General features: G+C 35.6%; 1 protein-coding gene and 1 long non-coding RNA gene across 3 annotated transcripts in view; one reads left to right on the forward strand and one right to left on the reverse strand.

Moving 5' to 3' along the window:
- Nucleotides 1–2102, forward strand: part of LOC120877259 — a 5328-nt gene extending 3226 nt beyond the window's left edge. The window contains exon 2 of the long non-coding RNA XR_005724305.1: nucleotides 399–2102. This is a non-coding gene — a long non-coding RNA (uncharacterized LOC120877259). The remainder of the gene's footprint in view (nucleotides 1–398) is intronic.
- Nucleotides 1–18787, reverse strand: part of CDK13 (cyclin dependent kinase 13) — a 127961-nt gene that overhangs the window by 67610 nt on the left and 41564 nt on the right. For both annotated transcript variants that reach the window (XM_040259488.1, XM_040259489.1), the window contains exons 3-5: nucleotides 18456–18626; nucleotides 16930–17069; nucleotides 14919–15089 (exon numbers count right to left, since the gene is read on the reverse strand). In XM_040259488.1, the coding sequence (XP_040115422.1) occupies nucleotides 14919–15089; nucleotides 16930–17069; nucleotides 18456–18626 (482 nt within the window). The remainder of the gene's footprint in view (nucleotides 1–14918; nucleotides 15090–16929; nucleotides 17070–18455; nucleotides 18627–18787) is intronic.

The raw sequence follows: 18787 nt of genomic DNA on the forward strand, positions 1-18787 counted from the left end.
ACACACACACACACACACAGACACACACAGACACACACAGACACACACAGACACACAAACACACACACACACACACACACACACACACGGTCCAACAACGCTTTCACAAAAGTTACTCAAATTTATCATTGCTCTGCTTTTTTCTCCCCTTTGAGGAATGTGTTCATTTCCTCTAAGTTGTTGAAATTATGAATACAAACGTCATAATTCCTGTATCATGTTAACATCTGTAGGGTTGGAAGTGATATTCCCACTTTCAAAGTGATATTCCCACTTTCGAAGAATCACATATTGGTTTCATTGCTTTTTAATCTATTACCATATTTGTTTTCTATTTCACTGATTTCCACTCTTTTCTTGTTTTTATTTACTTGGAGTTTAATTTGTTCTTTTTCTAGATTCCTGAGATTGCAGTTTAGATCACTGTGATATGGATATATACAAACAAGATTGTCCATGAGTTGATAATTGGTAAAGGTGGGCCATGGGTACATGGAGTATTATTTCATTATACTATTTTTAAACTTATACACAGGTTTGATATTTTACATTATACTTTTTAAATAAAACAAATAAACCTTTTTCTGCAAAAATCAATGTTGGAATTTTCGTAAGAGTTGCCCTGAATTTGCAGACTACCTTGGGTAGTATTACTACCTTAAAACTATTAAGTCTTCTAATCCATAAACACAAATATCTGTAATTTATTGGTGTCCTTAACTTCCTGTCTTGTAACTTTGAGTGTAAAACATTTTCATTTCCTTGATTAATTTATTCCTGGTATTCTTTATGATGCTATTGTAAATAGAATTGTTTTCTACATTTTTTAATTCATATTTTTCACTGTTAAAGAGTATAGAAATGCAACTGATTTTTGGATGTTGATTTTATTCCCTGCTACTTTGCTGCATTCATTCATTAATTCTGTGTGCATGTGTGTGTGAAACATTTAGAGTTTTCGACACATAACATCATGCTCTCTATGAACAGACGTAATTTTATTTCTTTTCCTATTTGGGCATCTATTCTTTTTCTTGCTCTGACTGGGACTTCTATCACCATGTTGAACAGAAGCATCAAAAGCAGGTACAGGTATATCCCTTTTTAGAAAGTTCATTTTACACCACTTTGCTTTTTATAGAAGACCTACATTAATATCTGTTTTTGCTAACTGAAAGAGGATTTTTGCTGTTACCAAAAAAGGTAAAAAGCAAAAATAGCATTCAGTATTGATTTTACACGGATCCATTACAGAGGCAGAATGCACTCTGAGCAATGAGAATGGCACTACCAAGCTCCTTCCCTTGCACCTATACTCACAGTCCTAGCATCAGGCTGCCATAACTGTGCTTTATCTCAATTTATTTTTTTATTTTATTAGCAAGATGTGTCCTAAAGTAATTATTTCTTCCCTTTACACCATTTGGCTTACAGAAGGCTTCACAAGACCCCTCAGTTTTCACATAGATTGGAGAAACTATAGTCTTGTCTTCTACGTGATTTTACAAAAATTTTCAGTCTTTCATCACTAAGCATGATGTTAGCTGTGGCATTTTCATATATGCTCTTTAACATGTTAACACAGTTTCCTTCTATTCCTAGTTTGTTGACTGTTTTTATTATATAAAATTGCATTAAACGGCCAAATGTTTTTTCTCTTTTTGAGAAATAGAGACTAAGAGACTAAGACAAATGTTTAGTCTCGATTGAGATTATCATGTGATTTTTCTTCCCCTTCATTGTAATAATGTAATATATCACACTGAATCATCTTTGCAATCCAAGAATAAATCTCACTTGATCATAGTGCATAATCCTTCCAAAACATTGCTGAATTTAGTTTGTTGAATATTCATCGAAAGTATTAGTCTATAGTTTTCTTGTAGTCTTTGCCGAACTTTGGTAACAGAGCAATGCTAGGCTTATTTGAAGTATTTCTCCTGTTAAATTTTTTGGAAAAGTCTGGATAGGACTGGTGTTAATTCTTCATTAAATTTTTTGACAGAAATCATCAGCAAGACCATCTGGACCTGGGCATTTTTTGTTGAAAATTTTTTTATGTGTTGTGAAATATGAACAAAATCTGTACTTAGTTAATAATACCATATCCCATGTTAATTTCCTGGGTTGTTTTTTTTTTTCAGCAACATGGTATCTCTTTATATTCTCAGAATTGGGTTAGAAGTTTCAAGCCTCATTCAAATTTTTTATTTAAAGATAACTAACATAATAAATTTCCTAGATTTTTAGCAGTAATACTAAATGCCTAAATACATGGAATTATATCAAAGTTTGAGTGAATATAAATTAGAAATCTAGCAAACTATTCACACTAACTCAAACAAGTGGTATTAAAATGTCATAAATATTTTGGCTAGGCAAAAATTCCTCAGTTTTCTGAGACATATATTATACATACTATTTATGTACATAAATATTTATGCAAAATATTTTCTACTTTCTTGATAAAGGGTTGAGAAAGAACATCAAAAAAAAAGAGAGACGGAGAACCTGGAAAACAAAAACTAAGTGAAATGGCAACACTGAATATAAAATAGAAAAAGTGAAATAAAAGTAAAGTCATACAGTCCAGTTCTTTTTAAACATGGCTGCTCATTAGAAACAAATCTGGAACCTTGGAGAAAGAAGCAATACTTGGGCATTTGTATTTTTCAAAATTTTCCAAGATAATCCTGATATGCATCTGGATTTTTAGAAGTGATTACAGGTTTTTCTATTAAATGCTAGTTTTAGTGATAAAGAATTCAATGATTTTCTGTTGACCAATCATAACACAATGGTACTAAGCAAATAGTTACCTAATCAAAGTAAGAAAAGATTTTATCAATTTTCACAATCAATAGCCAGGCAAAAATCAAAAGATAATTATAACTGCAAGCCATAATGGAAACATGACTAACCTAACGAGAAAATAATTACATACAATTTAAGGGGTTAAGTAGAGTGATGTGGTAAGTGGAAGCGCATACACGCACATTTTCATCCGCACAGCCAATCTATGTCTTTTGATTGGTATATTGAATCTATTTACCTTTAAGATAATGATCAGTATTTATCATCCTATTACCATTTTCTTAATTGTTTGGGGGTTATTTTCTGTAGGTCTTCTCCTTCTCTTGTGTTTCTTGGCTAGAGGAGTTCCTTTAGCATTTGCTGTATATAGCTGGTTCGGTAGTGTTACAGTCTCCTAACTTTTGCTTGTCTGGAAAGCTTTTGATTTCTCCATCAAATCTGAACTAGAGCCTTGCTAGGTAGAGTATTCTTGTTGTAGGTTCTTCCCTTTCATCACTGTAAATATATCATGCCATTCCCTTCTGGTTTGTAGAGTTTCCAGTGAGCGATCAGTTGATAACAGCATGGAAGGTCCCTTGTATGTTACTTTTTGTTTTTCCCTTGTTGGTTTTAATATTTTATCTTTCTCTTTAATTTTGTCAGTTTGATTACTATCTGTCTCGGTGTGCTCCTACTTGGATTTATCCTGCTTGGGACTCTCAGCACTTCCTGGACTTGATTGTCTATTTCCTTTCTCATGATAGGGTAATTTCCAGCTATTATCTCTTAAAATATTTTCTTGGGTCCTCTCTCTCTCTTCTCCTCCTGGCACCTCAATAATGCAGATTTTGTCCCAAAGGTCTCTTAAGCTATTTTCATTTTTTTTCATTTTTTCTAAACTCTGTTCTGTGGTAGTGATTTCCATCATTCTTCTTCCAGGTTACTTATTTGTTCTTCTGCCTCAGTTATTCGGCTATTGATTCCTTCCAGTGTAACGTTCATCTCTGTTTGTTTGTTCTTTAGTTCTTCTAGGTCTTTGGTAAACATTTCTTGCATGTTCTCCATTCTGGATCATCTTCACTATCATTATTCTGAATTCTTTTTCTAGAATGCTGCCTATCTCCACTTCATTTAGTTGTTTTTCTGGAGTTTTACCTTGTCCCCTCATCTGGGACATAACTCTCTGCTTTTTCATTCTAGTTAACTTTCAGTAATGTGGTTTTTGTACTAGCAGTTATGGGAATGTGGTTCTTCTTGCTTTTGTTTAACAGAAGATGAGGCTAACAGGTTTGTGTAAGTTTCCTGAGAGGAGGGACTGGATGGGAAAAACTGGGTCTTGCTCTGGTGGGCAGAGCCTTGATCAATAAAGCTTTAATCCAATTATCTGCATATAGGTGGGGTTTCCCTCCGTCTCTGTTAGCTGTTTGGCCTGAGGTGACCCAGCCCTGGGCTCTATGGTAGGGTTAATGGCAAACTCCAAGAGGAATTACTTCCAGGGCTGCTGCTTCCAGTGCTCCCATCCCCACAGCAAGCCACTGCTGAACCACACCTCTACAGGAGACCCTCCAACACTAGCAGGTAGGTCTGGTTCAGTCTCCTAAAGGGTCACTGCTCCTTTCCCCTGCATCTTGGTGTACACAAGATTTTGTCTGTGCCTTCCAAGAGTGGAGTTTCTGTTTCCCCCGTGCTGTGGAAGACTTATCTGTAATCAAATCCCACTGGTCTTCAAGCTCAGATTCCCTGGGGATTCCCAGTCCCTTTGCTGGACCCCAGGCTGGGAAGCTTGACATGGGGCTCTGAACCTTCACAACAATGAGAGTTCTTTGGTATTACTGTTCTTCAGTTTGTAGCTTGCTCATCCAGCAGATATGGGATTTGATTTTATCGTTATTGTGCCCCTCCTACCGTCTTACTGTAGCTTCTTTGTTTTTTGGACATAGGGTATCTTGTTTTGGTGGGTTCCAGTGTCCTCCTGTTGATGGCTGTTCAACACCTAGCTGTGACTGAACCAGAAGTCTAGAGATTTTGTTTTTTTTTTAGTACAGATTCATCTCTTTAACAGTTATATGTTTATTTAGATTTTCTATTTCCTCATGATTCTTGGTAGGTTCTGTGCTTTTATGAATGAGTGCATTTCATCTAAGTTACCCAATTTGTTGGTGTAAGTACTTCAATCCTTTCAATGGCAGAGTAATACTCAACTGTATAAATGTAACAGACTTTGCTTTTCTCTTCATCAACTGATTCACATTTGGGTTCTTTACAAAAACTGATTCACATCTGGATTCTTTACACTTTGGAGCTACTGTGAATTTTATCCTGCTATGAACATTGATATACAAGTTTTTGTGTAGACTTATATTTTTATTTCTACTGGATATATCCTTAGGAGTAGAAGCTGTTCTGGGTCACAAATAATTTGAGGAAATGCCAGGATGCTTCTCAAAGTAGTCCACTGTACCATTTTACAGTCCACCAATAATGTACGAGTCTTCCAGTTTCTCCACATCTCCCCTTACACTTGTTATTACTTATCCTTTTAATTATGGTCAACTGATAGTGTGAATTTTGATCAGTATTTTCCCTAATGACTATGATGTTGAACATCTCTTCATATGCTTATAGGTCATTTGCGTATCTTCTTCAGAGAAATGTCCACTGAAATCCTTTGCATTTAGTTCTAAGAGTTCTTTATATAGTCTAGATACAAGCCTCTTATCAGATATATGATTTATAAATTTCTCCCATTGTGAGTCCTCTTTTCACTTTTCCAATGGGTCCACCAAAGGAAAGAAGTTTTAAATTTTCATCAAGTCCAATAAATTATTTTTTTCCTTTGGTTTCTCCTTTTAGTGTCGTAACTAAGGTGGCTCTGGCCAATCCAAGGCCATGAAGTTTACTCCTAGATTTTCTTCTAACAGTTTTATATGGTTTTAGCTCTTATATTTAGGTTCCTGATCCATTTTCAGTTAATTACTGTGTATAATGTGAGAAAGGGGTCCAATTTCATTCTTTTACATGTGGACAGATACCCACTTGACCCAGCATTAATTGCTAAAAAACTTAATTCTTTTCCATAGACTTGTCCTGGTATCTTCATAAAAAAATCAACTGACCGTTAACTATGAGAGTGTTTCTAGACTCTCAATTGTATTTCACTGATCTCTATATTTATCTTAAAGCCTGTACCACACAGTCCTGATCATTCTAGTTTTGTAGTAATATGTGATATCTCTTTGTATGAACCCTCCAATTTTGTTTTTCTAATTTTTTTTTTGTTTTACTAGTTCACCTTTTGAATTTTCATATGAATCTTATGATTAACATGTCAGTTTCTATAAGGAAGCCAGCTGGGATTCTGAAAGAGACTGAACAGAATACATACATCAAATTGGGGAGTATTATGAATCTGATCCAATGTCTTGCCATTTATTTAGGTCTTAATATTTTTTCAATGATATTTCCCCGTTTTCAGGATACAAAGACTTAAAATTTTTGGGTCAATTTACTCCTAGATATTTTATTCTTTTTAATGCTAATGTAAATTAAAGTTTTCTTAATTTCACATTAGACAGTTCACTACTTGTGTAATGAAAAACAGATTTCTGTATATTGGTCTTCTGCCACCTTCCTGACTGCATTTATTAGATCTAACAGATTTTTTGTGGATTACACAGAATATTCTGTACTGTGTATACATGCAAACACACAAACACACAAACTGATTAGAGTTAGTTTTACTTCCTCCTTTCCAACTGGTTACTTTTTATTTCATTTTTTTACCTAATTGCCCTGGTAATGTTGAATAGAAGTGGCAAAAGCAGATATCCTTATTTTTCACAGATGCCCTTTAATAAGTGGAGGCAGTTCCCTTTTTTCCTATTCTGTTCTATTGCTGCCCTACTTTTCAGAGTGTAAATGGACACAAAACTGCCTGGAAAACAACGTGATTATGTGTCACGAAATTTCAAAAGTTCAAATCCTTTGACCTAGTAATCCCATTTCTATAATGAGGTTAAGGGAACAATCAGATGCAAATAAGTTTTATACAAAAAGACATATGGACTTACTGACTGTTAGAATTATACATGCTTATTATACAGAATCTTTTATCACTCACTACTTCATTTCTCATCAAACCTATAATTCAGAACTTGTTATGACTTTTTCTAGCAGATAAATTCCTATGTCTGGTTAAAGGTATATGAATAGCTACAATAACTACTAGAATTTTCCAATAAACTCTTCAGTATAGCAAACAGTAGTTGAAATGCCTGAAAGAAATAAAATGTGCGACAATGGAGGAACGAAATATGGTCTATCCAAGTGACACTATGCCAATAAAAAAGCAAGTTATTAATGACAGAAGCAGAACTTCAGTTTGGGAATAAATAATCATATGTATAGAGAAAAGAGATATTAGGAAAACTACAGAAAATTTCAATAGTGATAATATCTGGGTCATTTTATTCTTTATGTGTTATCTCCCAAATTTAAACCAGTAAGCATAACTATTTTAATCAAGTAAAGAAAGTCTAATATTTTTCTTTCTCCTCCTCTGCCTCACTTTAAAGAGTTGCTATTGTTGTTCAGTCCTTAAGTTGTGTCCAACTTTGCAACCACATGGATTGCATGCAGCACACCAAGCTTCCCTGTCCTTCACCACTCCTGGAGTTTGCTCAAACTCATGCCCATTAAGTCGGTGATGCCATCCAACCATCTCATCCTCTGTCATCCCCTTTTCCTCGTGTCTTCAATCTCTCCCAGCATCAGGGTCTTCTCCAATGAGTCAATCCTTTGCATGAGGTGGCCAAAGTATTGGAGCTGCGGCATCAGGCCTTCCAATGAGTATCCAAGGTTGATTTCCTTTAGGACTGACTGGTTGGATCTCCTCGCAGTCCAAGGGACTCTCAAAAGTCTTCTCCAGCACCACAGTTCAAAAGCATCAATTCTTCAGCACCCAGCCTTCTTTATGGTCCAACTCACATCTGTACACAACTACTGGAAAAACCATAGCTTTGACTATACAGACCTTTGTCAGCAAATTGTTACCTCTGCTTTTTAATATGCTATTTAGGTTTGTCATAGCTTCTCTTCTAAGTAGCGAGAATCTTTTAATTTCATGGCTGCAGTTACCATGATTTTGGAGCCCCAAAAAATAAAGTCGGTCACAGTTTCCATTTTCCCTCATCTATCTGCCATGAAGTGGTAGGGCTAGATGCCATGATCTTGGTTTTTTGAATGCTGAGTTTTAAGCCAGCTTGTTCACTCTCCTCTTCCACCTTCATCAAGAGGCTCTTTAGTTCCTCTTCACTTTCTGTCATTAGAAGTGGCATCATCTGCATATCTGAGATTGTTATTTCTTCTGACAATCTTGATTCCAGCTTGAGTTATCCAGCTCAGCATTTCTCATGATATACTCTGCCTCACTCAAAAAAAGTTACTAATTCTAAATAGTAGTAGTGCTACACAAAAAGAGGGTATAAGATCTTAAAACTATACATCCCTGGTCTAGACACCTTAATTGGAAACTTCACATAAAATATCAGATACAAATAAATTAAACATCTGAGACAAGTTTTCTCATTTATATGACAAAATTAATACCATACTACAGGCAGTCTTCCAATGTAGGAGACACAAGAGATGCAGGTTCAATCTCTGGGTTGCAAAGATTGCCTGGAGTAGGAAATAGCAACCCACTCCAGGATGCCTGCCTGGAAAATCCCATGGACAAGAGTGGCCTGGTGCACTAAAGTCTATAGGGTCACAAAGAGTCAGACACTACTGAGCACATACACAGCAGTATATAAAAAATTTAAAGTTACAAATGACTTTCAATCCTGCATCAATAACCTGCTACAGACTGCACCATTACAGGAAAATTTTATTTTTAAATGCAGCAACCAGTTCATTACTTTTTTAAGTTGGGAAAAAAGAAGACAATATAGAGTTAGTAGGTGCAGACTCCTTAACCAAGTTTCTCCTGCTTATTAGATAAGATTCCACAGCCTGTATTTAAATTTTTTCACTTCTCTTGAAAACTCACCACTTACAACTGAAATTTTAGCAATTACAAATTAACAGAGGAAAATTTCTGGGCAGAAATAAGCTTGTCATTCATGTATTAGTTTGTTCTAGTTCTAGCAAGCACTGATCCGTCTGGTTCCCAGAAGCTCAGCTGATTCACAGACCAGATGTTTTTCTTTCCCTTGTATATCTCAAGCACTGTTCATTAGAACTTGCTGATTTGATGGAAATATTCTGTAGTCAGGAAGATCGGCTGGAGAAGGGATAGGCTATCCACTCCAGTATTCTTGGGCTTCCCTTGTGGCTCAGCTGGTAAATAATCCGCCTGCAATGTGGGAGACCTCAGTTCAATCCCTGGGTTGGGAAGATCCCCTGGAGAAGGGAAAGGCTACCCACTCGAATATTCTAGCCTGGAGAATTCCATGGACAAAAAGTCAGACACAACTGAGAGACTTTCACTTTCTTTCAATCTATAGCTTCACCATCCAAATTGCAGCCAGTAGTCACGTACAACTATAGAGCACTTGAAATGTCGCTAATGTAACCAAGGAACTCAACTTTTAATTTTATTTAACTTTAATTAGTTTAAATTCAAATAACCACATTGCCTAATGGATCCTGTATTGGTCAGCCCAAGTCTTGAACTGGCACAGTGTGTGGAATGAAAAAATGACCAAATCAATCAATAATCAATAATTCTCTCATCACAAAACATATTAAATATCAGCATGTGTGCGTGCTCAGTCACTTCAGTCATGTCCGACTTTTTGTGACCCTATAGACTATAACCCACCAGGCTCCTCTGTCCATAGAGATTATGATCCACACAGTCAAAGGTTTTAGTGTAGTCAATGAAGTAGAAACAGATGTTTTTCTGGAATTCTCTTGCTTTTCCTATGAGCCAAAGGATATTGGCAATTTGATCTCTGGTTCCTCTGCCTTTTCTAAATCCAGCTTGAAAATATGTAAGTTCTCCATTCACATACTATTAAAGCCTAGCTTGAAGAATTTTAGCATTACCTTACTGACACATGAAATGAGTGCAACTGCACAGTCAGTAGTTTGAATGTTCTTTGGCATTCCCCTTCTTTGGTACTAGAATGACAAGGATCTTTCCACTCCTGTGGCCATGGCTGAATTTTCCAAATTTGCTGGCATATTGAGTGCGGCACTTTGACAGTATCATCTTTTAGGATTTGAAATAGTTCAGCTGGAATTCCATCACCTCCACTAGCTTTGTTCATAGTAATGCTTCCTAAGGCCCACTTGACTTCATACTCCAGGTGACATTTTGCCATAAGCATTAATAAACTGTTTTCTTGATCCTTAGGAAAATTCCAAATTAAAAAATTACTCAATTCTCTCATTAAACAAATACTAGTGTTAAATGTAATATAGCTAACAGTTTACACAAAGTAATTTTAATACTGGTTTGGTTATCCAGGATATTATGTTAATTTTAAATATGAAAATACTATTTTGCTATATTGATACCATTATTTCAGTCTTTGTTTTTAACCTGAATACTAAATATTTACATTTTGATATGGAGAACAAATCTTGGGCTTCCCTTTGGTGGCTCAGACGGTAAAGAATCTGCCTGCAATGTGGGAGACCTCAGTTCCATCCCTGGGTTGGGAAGATCCCCAGGAGGAAGGCATGGCAACCCAATCCAGTATTCTTGCCTGGACAATCTCCATGGACAGAGTAGCCTGTTGGGCTACAGTCCATGGGGTCGCAGAGAGTCAGACACAACTGAATGACCAAGCACAGCACATGGAGATCAGTAACTGAAGTTTTTACTTTATCCTTCATATAACTGTAAAATAAAAAGTCTCCTCTACTCAGAGAATTATAAACTGCATTAAAAATTTTAATTGAACATTATTAAATTCATTCAGAAAGTATTCTGTAAATTCATAATCCTCAGTTGAAAGAAGAAAATAACAAAGCAAAGCTTCTGCTGCAAAATAATTCATAGCTTAGTTGACTTTGTATGCACACAAGAGTACTAAAACTGAAACAAGTAATCGCATCCCACCACAGAAACTAAAGATCTAGAGGTACAGGAAACGTTTTCTTATACCTCACATTAAAAATAAAAAGACTATAAACAACAAAAAGTTCAAAGATTCCCTCAAAGATAATTAAAAAGAAGTGGAATTGCTTAAAGATGAAAAAAGAATTAGGAAAAAAATTCAGAATTAGTTAGTCTCTCCTGCATTCCCTCAGTTAATTCAGAAAAAGCTCCTTCAGCCTCTATGTGATCCTGCACAAAACTATACCCACAGTGAAACCACTTAATGTTGTTTTCTTAGGGACACTGTGGTGGAAAGTGGGAAGACCGGCCAGGTAGTTCAGTCGCTCAGCTGTGTCCAACATTTTGCAACCCAATGGATTGTAGCACACCAGGCTTCCCTGTCCATCACCAACTCCTGGAACCTTCTCAAACTCATGTCCATTGAGTCGGTGACACCATCCAACCATCTCATCCTCTGTCATTCCCCTTCTCCTCCCACCTTCAATCTTTTCCATCATCAGGGTCTTTTCTAATGAGTCAGCTCTTTGCATCAGGTGGCCAAAGCACTGGAGCTTCAGTTTCAACATCAGTCCTTCCAAAGAATACCAGGACTGATTAACTTTAGGATGGACTGGTTTGATCTCCTTGCAGTCCAAAGGACTCTCAAGAGTCTTCAACATCACAGTTTAAAAGCATCAGTTCTTCAGCACTCAGCTTTCTTTATGGTCCAACTCTCAACATCCATACATGACCACTGGAAAAACTGTAGCTTTGACTAGATGGACCTTTGTCTGCAAAGTAATGTCTCTGCTTTTAAATATGCCATCTAGGTTGGTCATAGCTTTTCTTCCAAGGAACCAGCATCTTTTAATTTCATGGCTGCAGTCACCATCTGCAGTGATTTGGGAGCCCAAGAAAATAGTCTGTCACTGTTTCCATTGTTTCCCCAAGTATCTGCCATGAAGTGATGGGACTGGATGTCAGGATCTTCATTTTTTTGAATGTTGAGCTTTAAGCCAGCTTTTTCACACTCCCCTTTCATTTTCATCAAGAGGCTCTTTAGCTACTCTTTGCTTTCTATCATAAGGCCAGGTAAGCCCTCACTAACACTCAGGTAGAGACCTAGAGAAATGAGAAACTAGCCTTCAAACCGTGTGTGTGTGTGTGTGTGTGTGTGCGTGTGTGCATGTGCGTGTGTGTGTGTGTGTGTGTGTGTGTGTTGGGGTTGGAGAGGTATATGCCAGTGTAAAGAAAGGCTGCAGGGCAAAGAAGTGCACTAGCCTATCTGACCAAACAAGCAATGTGACTTGAGTTTGGTGAGCAATCAGAAAAACTGATTTGGGCTGGGTCTGGGAAAATAAACAAGGATGTGATCCACAGATCAGAAAAAATAGAAGTCCAGGATATGTTACAGGAAAAGTACTATATAAACTTGGCTACAGTACAAGATTAATAAAAACCAAAATTTGTCACCACCCTCATTCATAAAATGTTAATTCTCACTACACAGTAAGAGAAATATTTCCCTTTAAAGGGTGAAGAAATAACAGGCTCAGAAGGGCTAAAGACCTTATTAAAAAGCTAAATCTCTATCTCAGACATTCCAACTGAAGTCAAACAGGTCTCCTTTCTACTACACTGTAAAAAATAATGATAACTAACATGAAAAAGGCAAACTGGGTTGAAAGTCAGGCTAAGAAATTAGCTTTATTATGGGGAAAAAAAACAATGAAAAAGTGATGTCAATTAAAAAGATGATTCTGATGATCTCCATAAGAAATACAGGACACTTTCAAACATAGGTTCCCTCATAAGAAATGGTTACTATATATAACATTAATCATTTTTATACTTTGGTCCCTAGAAGAATAAGATGGTGGATGTGTATAGCTGTGGATGGGAAGAGGCTAAGAATCATGCTCAATCAGAGCATACCTACTTTAACCTATTTTATACCAGATTTAGTTTGAAAACGAATTCTGTTCTTTGAAAACCAATCAGGGCGTCAATCTTGGTTCCAAAATCTTACTCTGAAGATCTAAAACCTATTGGAAGTAGAGCATTTCTTTTACCCATCATATATCCTGTAATAACTACTTTTTAACTACTTCAAAAAGCATGCTAATGTCTTTTCAGCTCTTTTTGCTAAAAGTCAACCATATACTACTATAGTTTATCAAAGCAATTTCAGGTTAAAATTTTTGTCTCCACACTTACAGAAATAATATATATGCCTGCCATAGACTTTACTTGTAAGTTGAGGCATTTTAACATTAAAAATGTAAGGTAAATATATTCTAACACTACTACTATAAACTGCTTCTCAATCGCTAAAAAATAAAGACTAAAAATTATATAGCATCGATATAGATGTTAGATAGCATATTAAAAAGCAGAGATATTACTTTGCCAACAAAGGTCCATCTAGTCAAGGCTATGGTTTTTCCAGTGGTCATGTATGGATGTAAGAGTTGTACTGTAAAGAAAGCTGAGCACCAAAGAACTGATGCTTTTGAACTGTGGTGTTGGAGAAGACTCTTGAGAGTCCCCTGGACTGCAAGGAGATCCAACCAGTCCATCAGTCCTGGGTGTTTACTGAAGGACTGATGCTGAGGCTGAAACTCCAATACTTTGGCCACCTCATGCGAAGAGTTACTCATTGGAAAAGACTCTGATGCTAGGAGGGATCTGGGGCAGGAGGTGAAGGGGATGACAGAGGATGAGATGGCTGGATGGCATCACTGACCCAATGGATGTGAGTCTGAGTGAACTCCGGGAGTTGGTGATGGACAGGGAGGCCTGGTGTGCTGTGATTTATGGGGTCGCAGAATCAGACACAACGGAGTGACTGAACTAACTAAAAATTATATACTGAGCCCCCCAAAACAAATATTACTAGTGAATGCTTTATGTGTAATACTGGTAAGTATGCTCCGATGTTTACTTACGTGACTCGAAAACCAGTAAGGTAATACATGTAAAATAATTCAACACAGCTATTTTTAAAATAGAGTTTGACAACCAAACCGAAATATGGCAGAAGACCTAAACAGACATTTCTCCAAAGACGACATATAGGTGGCCAACAGTCACATGAAAAGATGCTCAACGTCACTAACTACTAGAGAAGAGCAAATCAAAACTACCGTGAGGTACCTACCTCGTACCAGTTCAAAATGACCAGCATTAAAAAGTCTACAAATAACTTGCTAGAGAGGGTGTGGAGAAAAGGGAACCCTCCTGCACTGTTGGTGGGAATATAAGTTGGTGCAGCCACTACAGAAAACTGTATGGCGGTTCCTCAGGAAAGTAAAATAGAGTTGCCCTATGATCCAGCAATCTGATTCCTGGGTATCCAGGACAAAGCTATAATTCAGAAAGATACGTGCAGCCCAATGTTTACAGCAGCACTATTTACAACAGCCATGACATGGAAACACAAATATCCACTGACAGATGAACAGAAAAGAAGATGTGGTATATCTACATACCACTCAGACATAGAAAAGAATGAAATAATGCCGTTTATAGAAACATGGATGGACCTAGAGATGATCATACTAAGTGAAGTCATACAAAGACAAATATCATATGGTATCATTTACATGTAGAATCTAAAACGTGACACAGTGAACTTACCTACAAAACAAAACAGACTCACAGACATAGAAAATAGACTTGTGGTTGCCAAGGAGGAGGGGAGATGGGGCACAGAAAGATTGGGAATTGGGGATTATCAGATGCAAACTATTATAAATACAATGGATAAATAACAAGGTCCTACTATATATCACAAGGAACTATAGTCAATATTCTGTTAATCATCACATGAAATTCGTATCAGAATACAGAAAAGAACGTATATAAACGTAAAACTGAATCACTTTGCTATACAGCACAAATTATTACAACACTGTAAATCAACTATAATTCAATAAAATACATTTTTAGAAAAAAATTTAATAAGTTTAAGGCAATAGCTTTACTGTACCTAATACTTAAATAATCAATACCAAAATATATGTTAGCAACATCATGAATATACAGAGCTGATTATATAAATATGCACACATACCTTTATCCTTCTTAAAGTCCAAAGCATCTTCTTTATCAGTCACTATTTCCTTCATATTGATAATACTCTGGTGGGTAAGCTGCCGGAGAATTTTAATTTCTCTAATTGCTGTAATAGGAAACCCTTCCTTTTCATTATCCAGGCGCACTTTTTTTAAGGCTACCATTTCTCCTATTAGAAAAGTAAATAAAACCAGGTTAGCAACTAACAAAACCAAATAACATTTTAAACTTTTATTTTTTCTTTTTGGCTGCACCAGGCAGTTCATGGGAATCTTAGTTCCCCAACCAAGGATCACAGCTATGCCCTTGCAGAGGAAGCTTGGAGTCTTAACCACTGGACCACCAGGGAATCCCTCCAATTTTTAATTCAAAATTTCAGTTCCTATCTCTTGAAATTACAACCCACAAAATATATTTTGGTTTCCAACATACCAAATTATAAACTTATGGTTCAAAAAGTCTCTGGTTAAATAAATTATGGGGTATTTATCAAACTACGGAATACTATATAACTGTTAAAAAGGATACAGTAGGTCCAAATGTATTATTATTTTATGATAAGATGCATAAATGAAAAAAGCAAGATAATGAGGGTTGATACATTACACTGTCAATTTTTTTTAATGAAGAGGAAACATTAAATACACAACTAATTTGCTTATACATGTATAAAATCTCTTTAAACAGATGCAAAAACTCTGGAAATTAAACAGATAGAAGATACGCTCATATATATTAACTTGTCCAAAGATGCACAGTAATCTAGTAGTGAAACTGGAATTCAGAATCTGGTTTAGCTGTCTCCAAACTATGTGCTCTTCCCTCAACACTAAATGATTTCATAATTTAAATACAACTGAGTTTTGTAACAGATGATCTAAGTATTGAAGTGTTAGTCACTCAGTCATGTCCAACTCTTTGCAACCACAAAGACTGTAGCCCGCCAGGCTCCTCTCTGTCCATGGGATTCTCCAGACAAGAATATCGGAGTGGGCAGCCATTTCTTTCGCCAGGGGATCTTCCCAATAGGGACTGAATCCCAGGTCTCCCGCTTGCAAGTGGATTCTTTACTATCTGAGCTACCAAAGAAGCAAGGTGTGTGTACTGAAACACACACACAGAAATCCTATTTTAAGAGAAAATTCACTATAATAAGTTTGTTCATTTCACTTCTTTTGTAAGAAAAAAGAATTCAGTACTTATAATTTTTCCAAAGGAAGGACATTTTTACTTTTAATCATTAAAACTTAGTTGATTCTTTTTAACAGAACTCTAAAATAAAGTATGAGTCCCTGCTTTATAATTCAACTTCTTTTGATAATGCAGAATCATCTTTATAAACATTACTTTATTGCTGCATGCTATAACTGACTTCAAAGTTTCTATGCATAAGGTAGTCTCCCTTATACTAAATGGCCTCAAACATCTATACTATTTTATGTATTGGTTTATATCAACAAAGAACTATAAATAAAAATTAAATACTGGCTCTAAGCACTAAATATATGACCTCTAACATAATTACTTTTTCCTTTGCTTCAAGGCTTTTTAAAACTTTCTCTCAGGTGACTCATTATAATTTGAAAGAGTACACTGCTAAATCTGGCCTCCAAATAAAGGGTAATTTCTACAGAAAAAAAACTTGGGAGGGGGGGCACAAAACATAGGTATCACATAAGTCTTAATAGAACAAAATCAAGGTCAAAGTACTTTCCACCTGATTACTAACAACATAAAATTTTACTGACCGAAAAAATCTAAATCCCCCCATATTACACAACATAAATACTAAAAAAAAAACTTTAACATATATATGTATATACCTTGTTACCCGAACTCGTACCTTAATGTTATTCTATATATAAAATGAAACCAAAAACAAGATGAAACAAGAGCATGATAAATCCAAGTTTAACTTTTTCCTGAAACTTCAAGTTATACATTAGAAGAGAAACATGAATTAAGTACATTCCATAGACCCAAAGATCCAAAATATTTGGCATTCTTACCAGTGTCTTTATCCCTGGCCTTGTAAACTTGTCCATAGGTACCTTCTCCAATAATTCCGATGATATCAAATTTATCCACGCAGCGTTTTCCCCAGTCAATATCTTTCTCTTTGATTTCACCATAGCGAGGCCCACATATTCTATCAAATATAGTTCTGAAGTTTTTATATACAATCAAGCAAACTGAATAAACTATTTAATACTCAGTATCCACCCTCCACCCAATCTTAAATCTTTTATTTCCCCTCACTCTTGTATATTTGTGATCATCTAAGACAAGTAACACTGTGAGTTGGTACTATAAATCATCATGAAAGTCAAGTTGTTATTTCTGCATACTAACTTTCCTTCTGTAGACTAACAGAATAGGAGAAGTAAAGTGTTTACGAAGGACTTTCAGAAATACAATGTAATTTTTCAGTGAGTGAACCAAAGCAACACCAGTCCAAAGAGTCAAAGCTCTCTAACCAGCCACCAGAGTGTTTTCTTTTACATTACTGACATCAAATCTATATGTATTTGCTTTCAAAAGTCAAAAGTTTAAAAATATGAAAATTACCAAAGATCTAACTATAAAGCATATTAACATATAAAGCATATTGAGACTTATGGCTCAATAAAACTATCTTAAAAACAGAAGCACCAGAAAGACTTTCAGTCAAGAGAAAATAGAAATATTAATATAATCATCCCCTAGGAATCCACACTTTTTAAAAAGCGTGCATTATATATACAATAAATAGTTGACACTCGTCAAGAAGATATGTAACTCTGTAGTATTTTAATATTCTGGCAGGTAATAGAATTTAAGTAATTAAGCTACAATACTCAAGGAGAGACTATTTTAAAAGTTTTCTAGCTTTCTACTCTACACTAGAAAATCACTTCATATTCTTATACTAGACACTACCTGAAACAGCAATTCTAAAATCAGATCTAACTCAAAGGCTTACTCACACTTTTCTTTCGTTAAGTTAAAAAAAAAGGAATCATTCTCTTCTCCTTAACTGACAAACAGGTTTCAAGGGAAAGAGTTATCTCTAGGCACTTACTTGAAGCTAATTTAGGATACAGATTTCAAACTTTCTTCCACTCCACCTCTTGCAAAATGAAGAATACATTAGTTATGGGAGCAAATGGAGCTAAAAGGAAAGGAAAACATAGCAGCTCGCCCATTTCTAATTTTGTTTGGGCTCACTGAATGCTGACTTCCACCTTGCCCAATTTCAGTATTTCTGTCATTTAAATATGTTAATTATAGAAGTTTTCTTCAACACATATAATATCCCAAGAAATCAATACATTACAAACTGAGAAAAAATTGTGGTTTTATTAGTCACTTTGAGTAAGTACTCAGGCAATTATGAAAAAATTTCCAAAGCTCCAATAAAATTTATTCATATACTTAAGCTGAAAAAATAAATACACTTTTTTAAAATCTTAATTTTATATTTTATGATTTTTTTTTCTGATGATACAGAATCATCTCTGGCCAATTTAAGAGCAGGTAGAAAGCAAGCACATACTTAGGCCTCCTTTTATTATGTAACTGTGTTGCTGTTTTCTTTTCCTCTGGACTCTTTGAGAGATCATCTCCTCCTGGTAGCTCAGGGGGCAGTGGTAAATCAGCAAGTAGACATCGCAGTTTCTTTTCTACTTCTTTTTTAACCGCTTTTACTGAAATATTTCCTCGCAAGCTAAAAAGGAATCACAAATAAACATAAAATTTATTTCACTGAGAAATAAAAATACATTTATGCAATATGCAATGGCAAAAGACTAGTTTACTTTCCAGCTATATTCAACTGCAAAATACAAAATTTGGAAGTAAAAATGATACAGAATTAGATAAAAAAAA

The sequence above is a fragment of the Oryx dammah genome, unplaced genomic scaffold, assembly GCF_014754425.2.
Source record: "Oryx dammah isolate SB20612 unplaced genomic scaffold, SCBI_Odam_1.1 HiC_scaffold_18, whole genome shotgun sequence".
In the NCBI taxonomy this organism is placed as follows: domain Eukaryota; kingdom Metazoa; phylum Chordata; class Mammalia; order Artiodactyla; family Bovidae; genus Oryx; species Oryx dammah.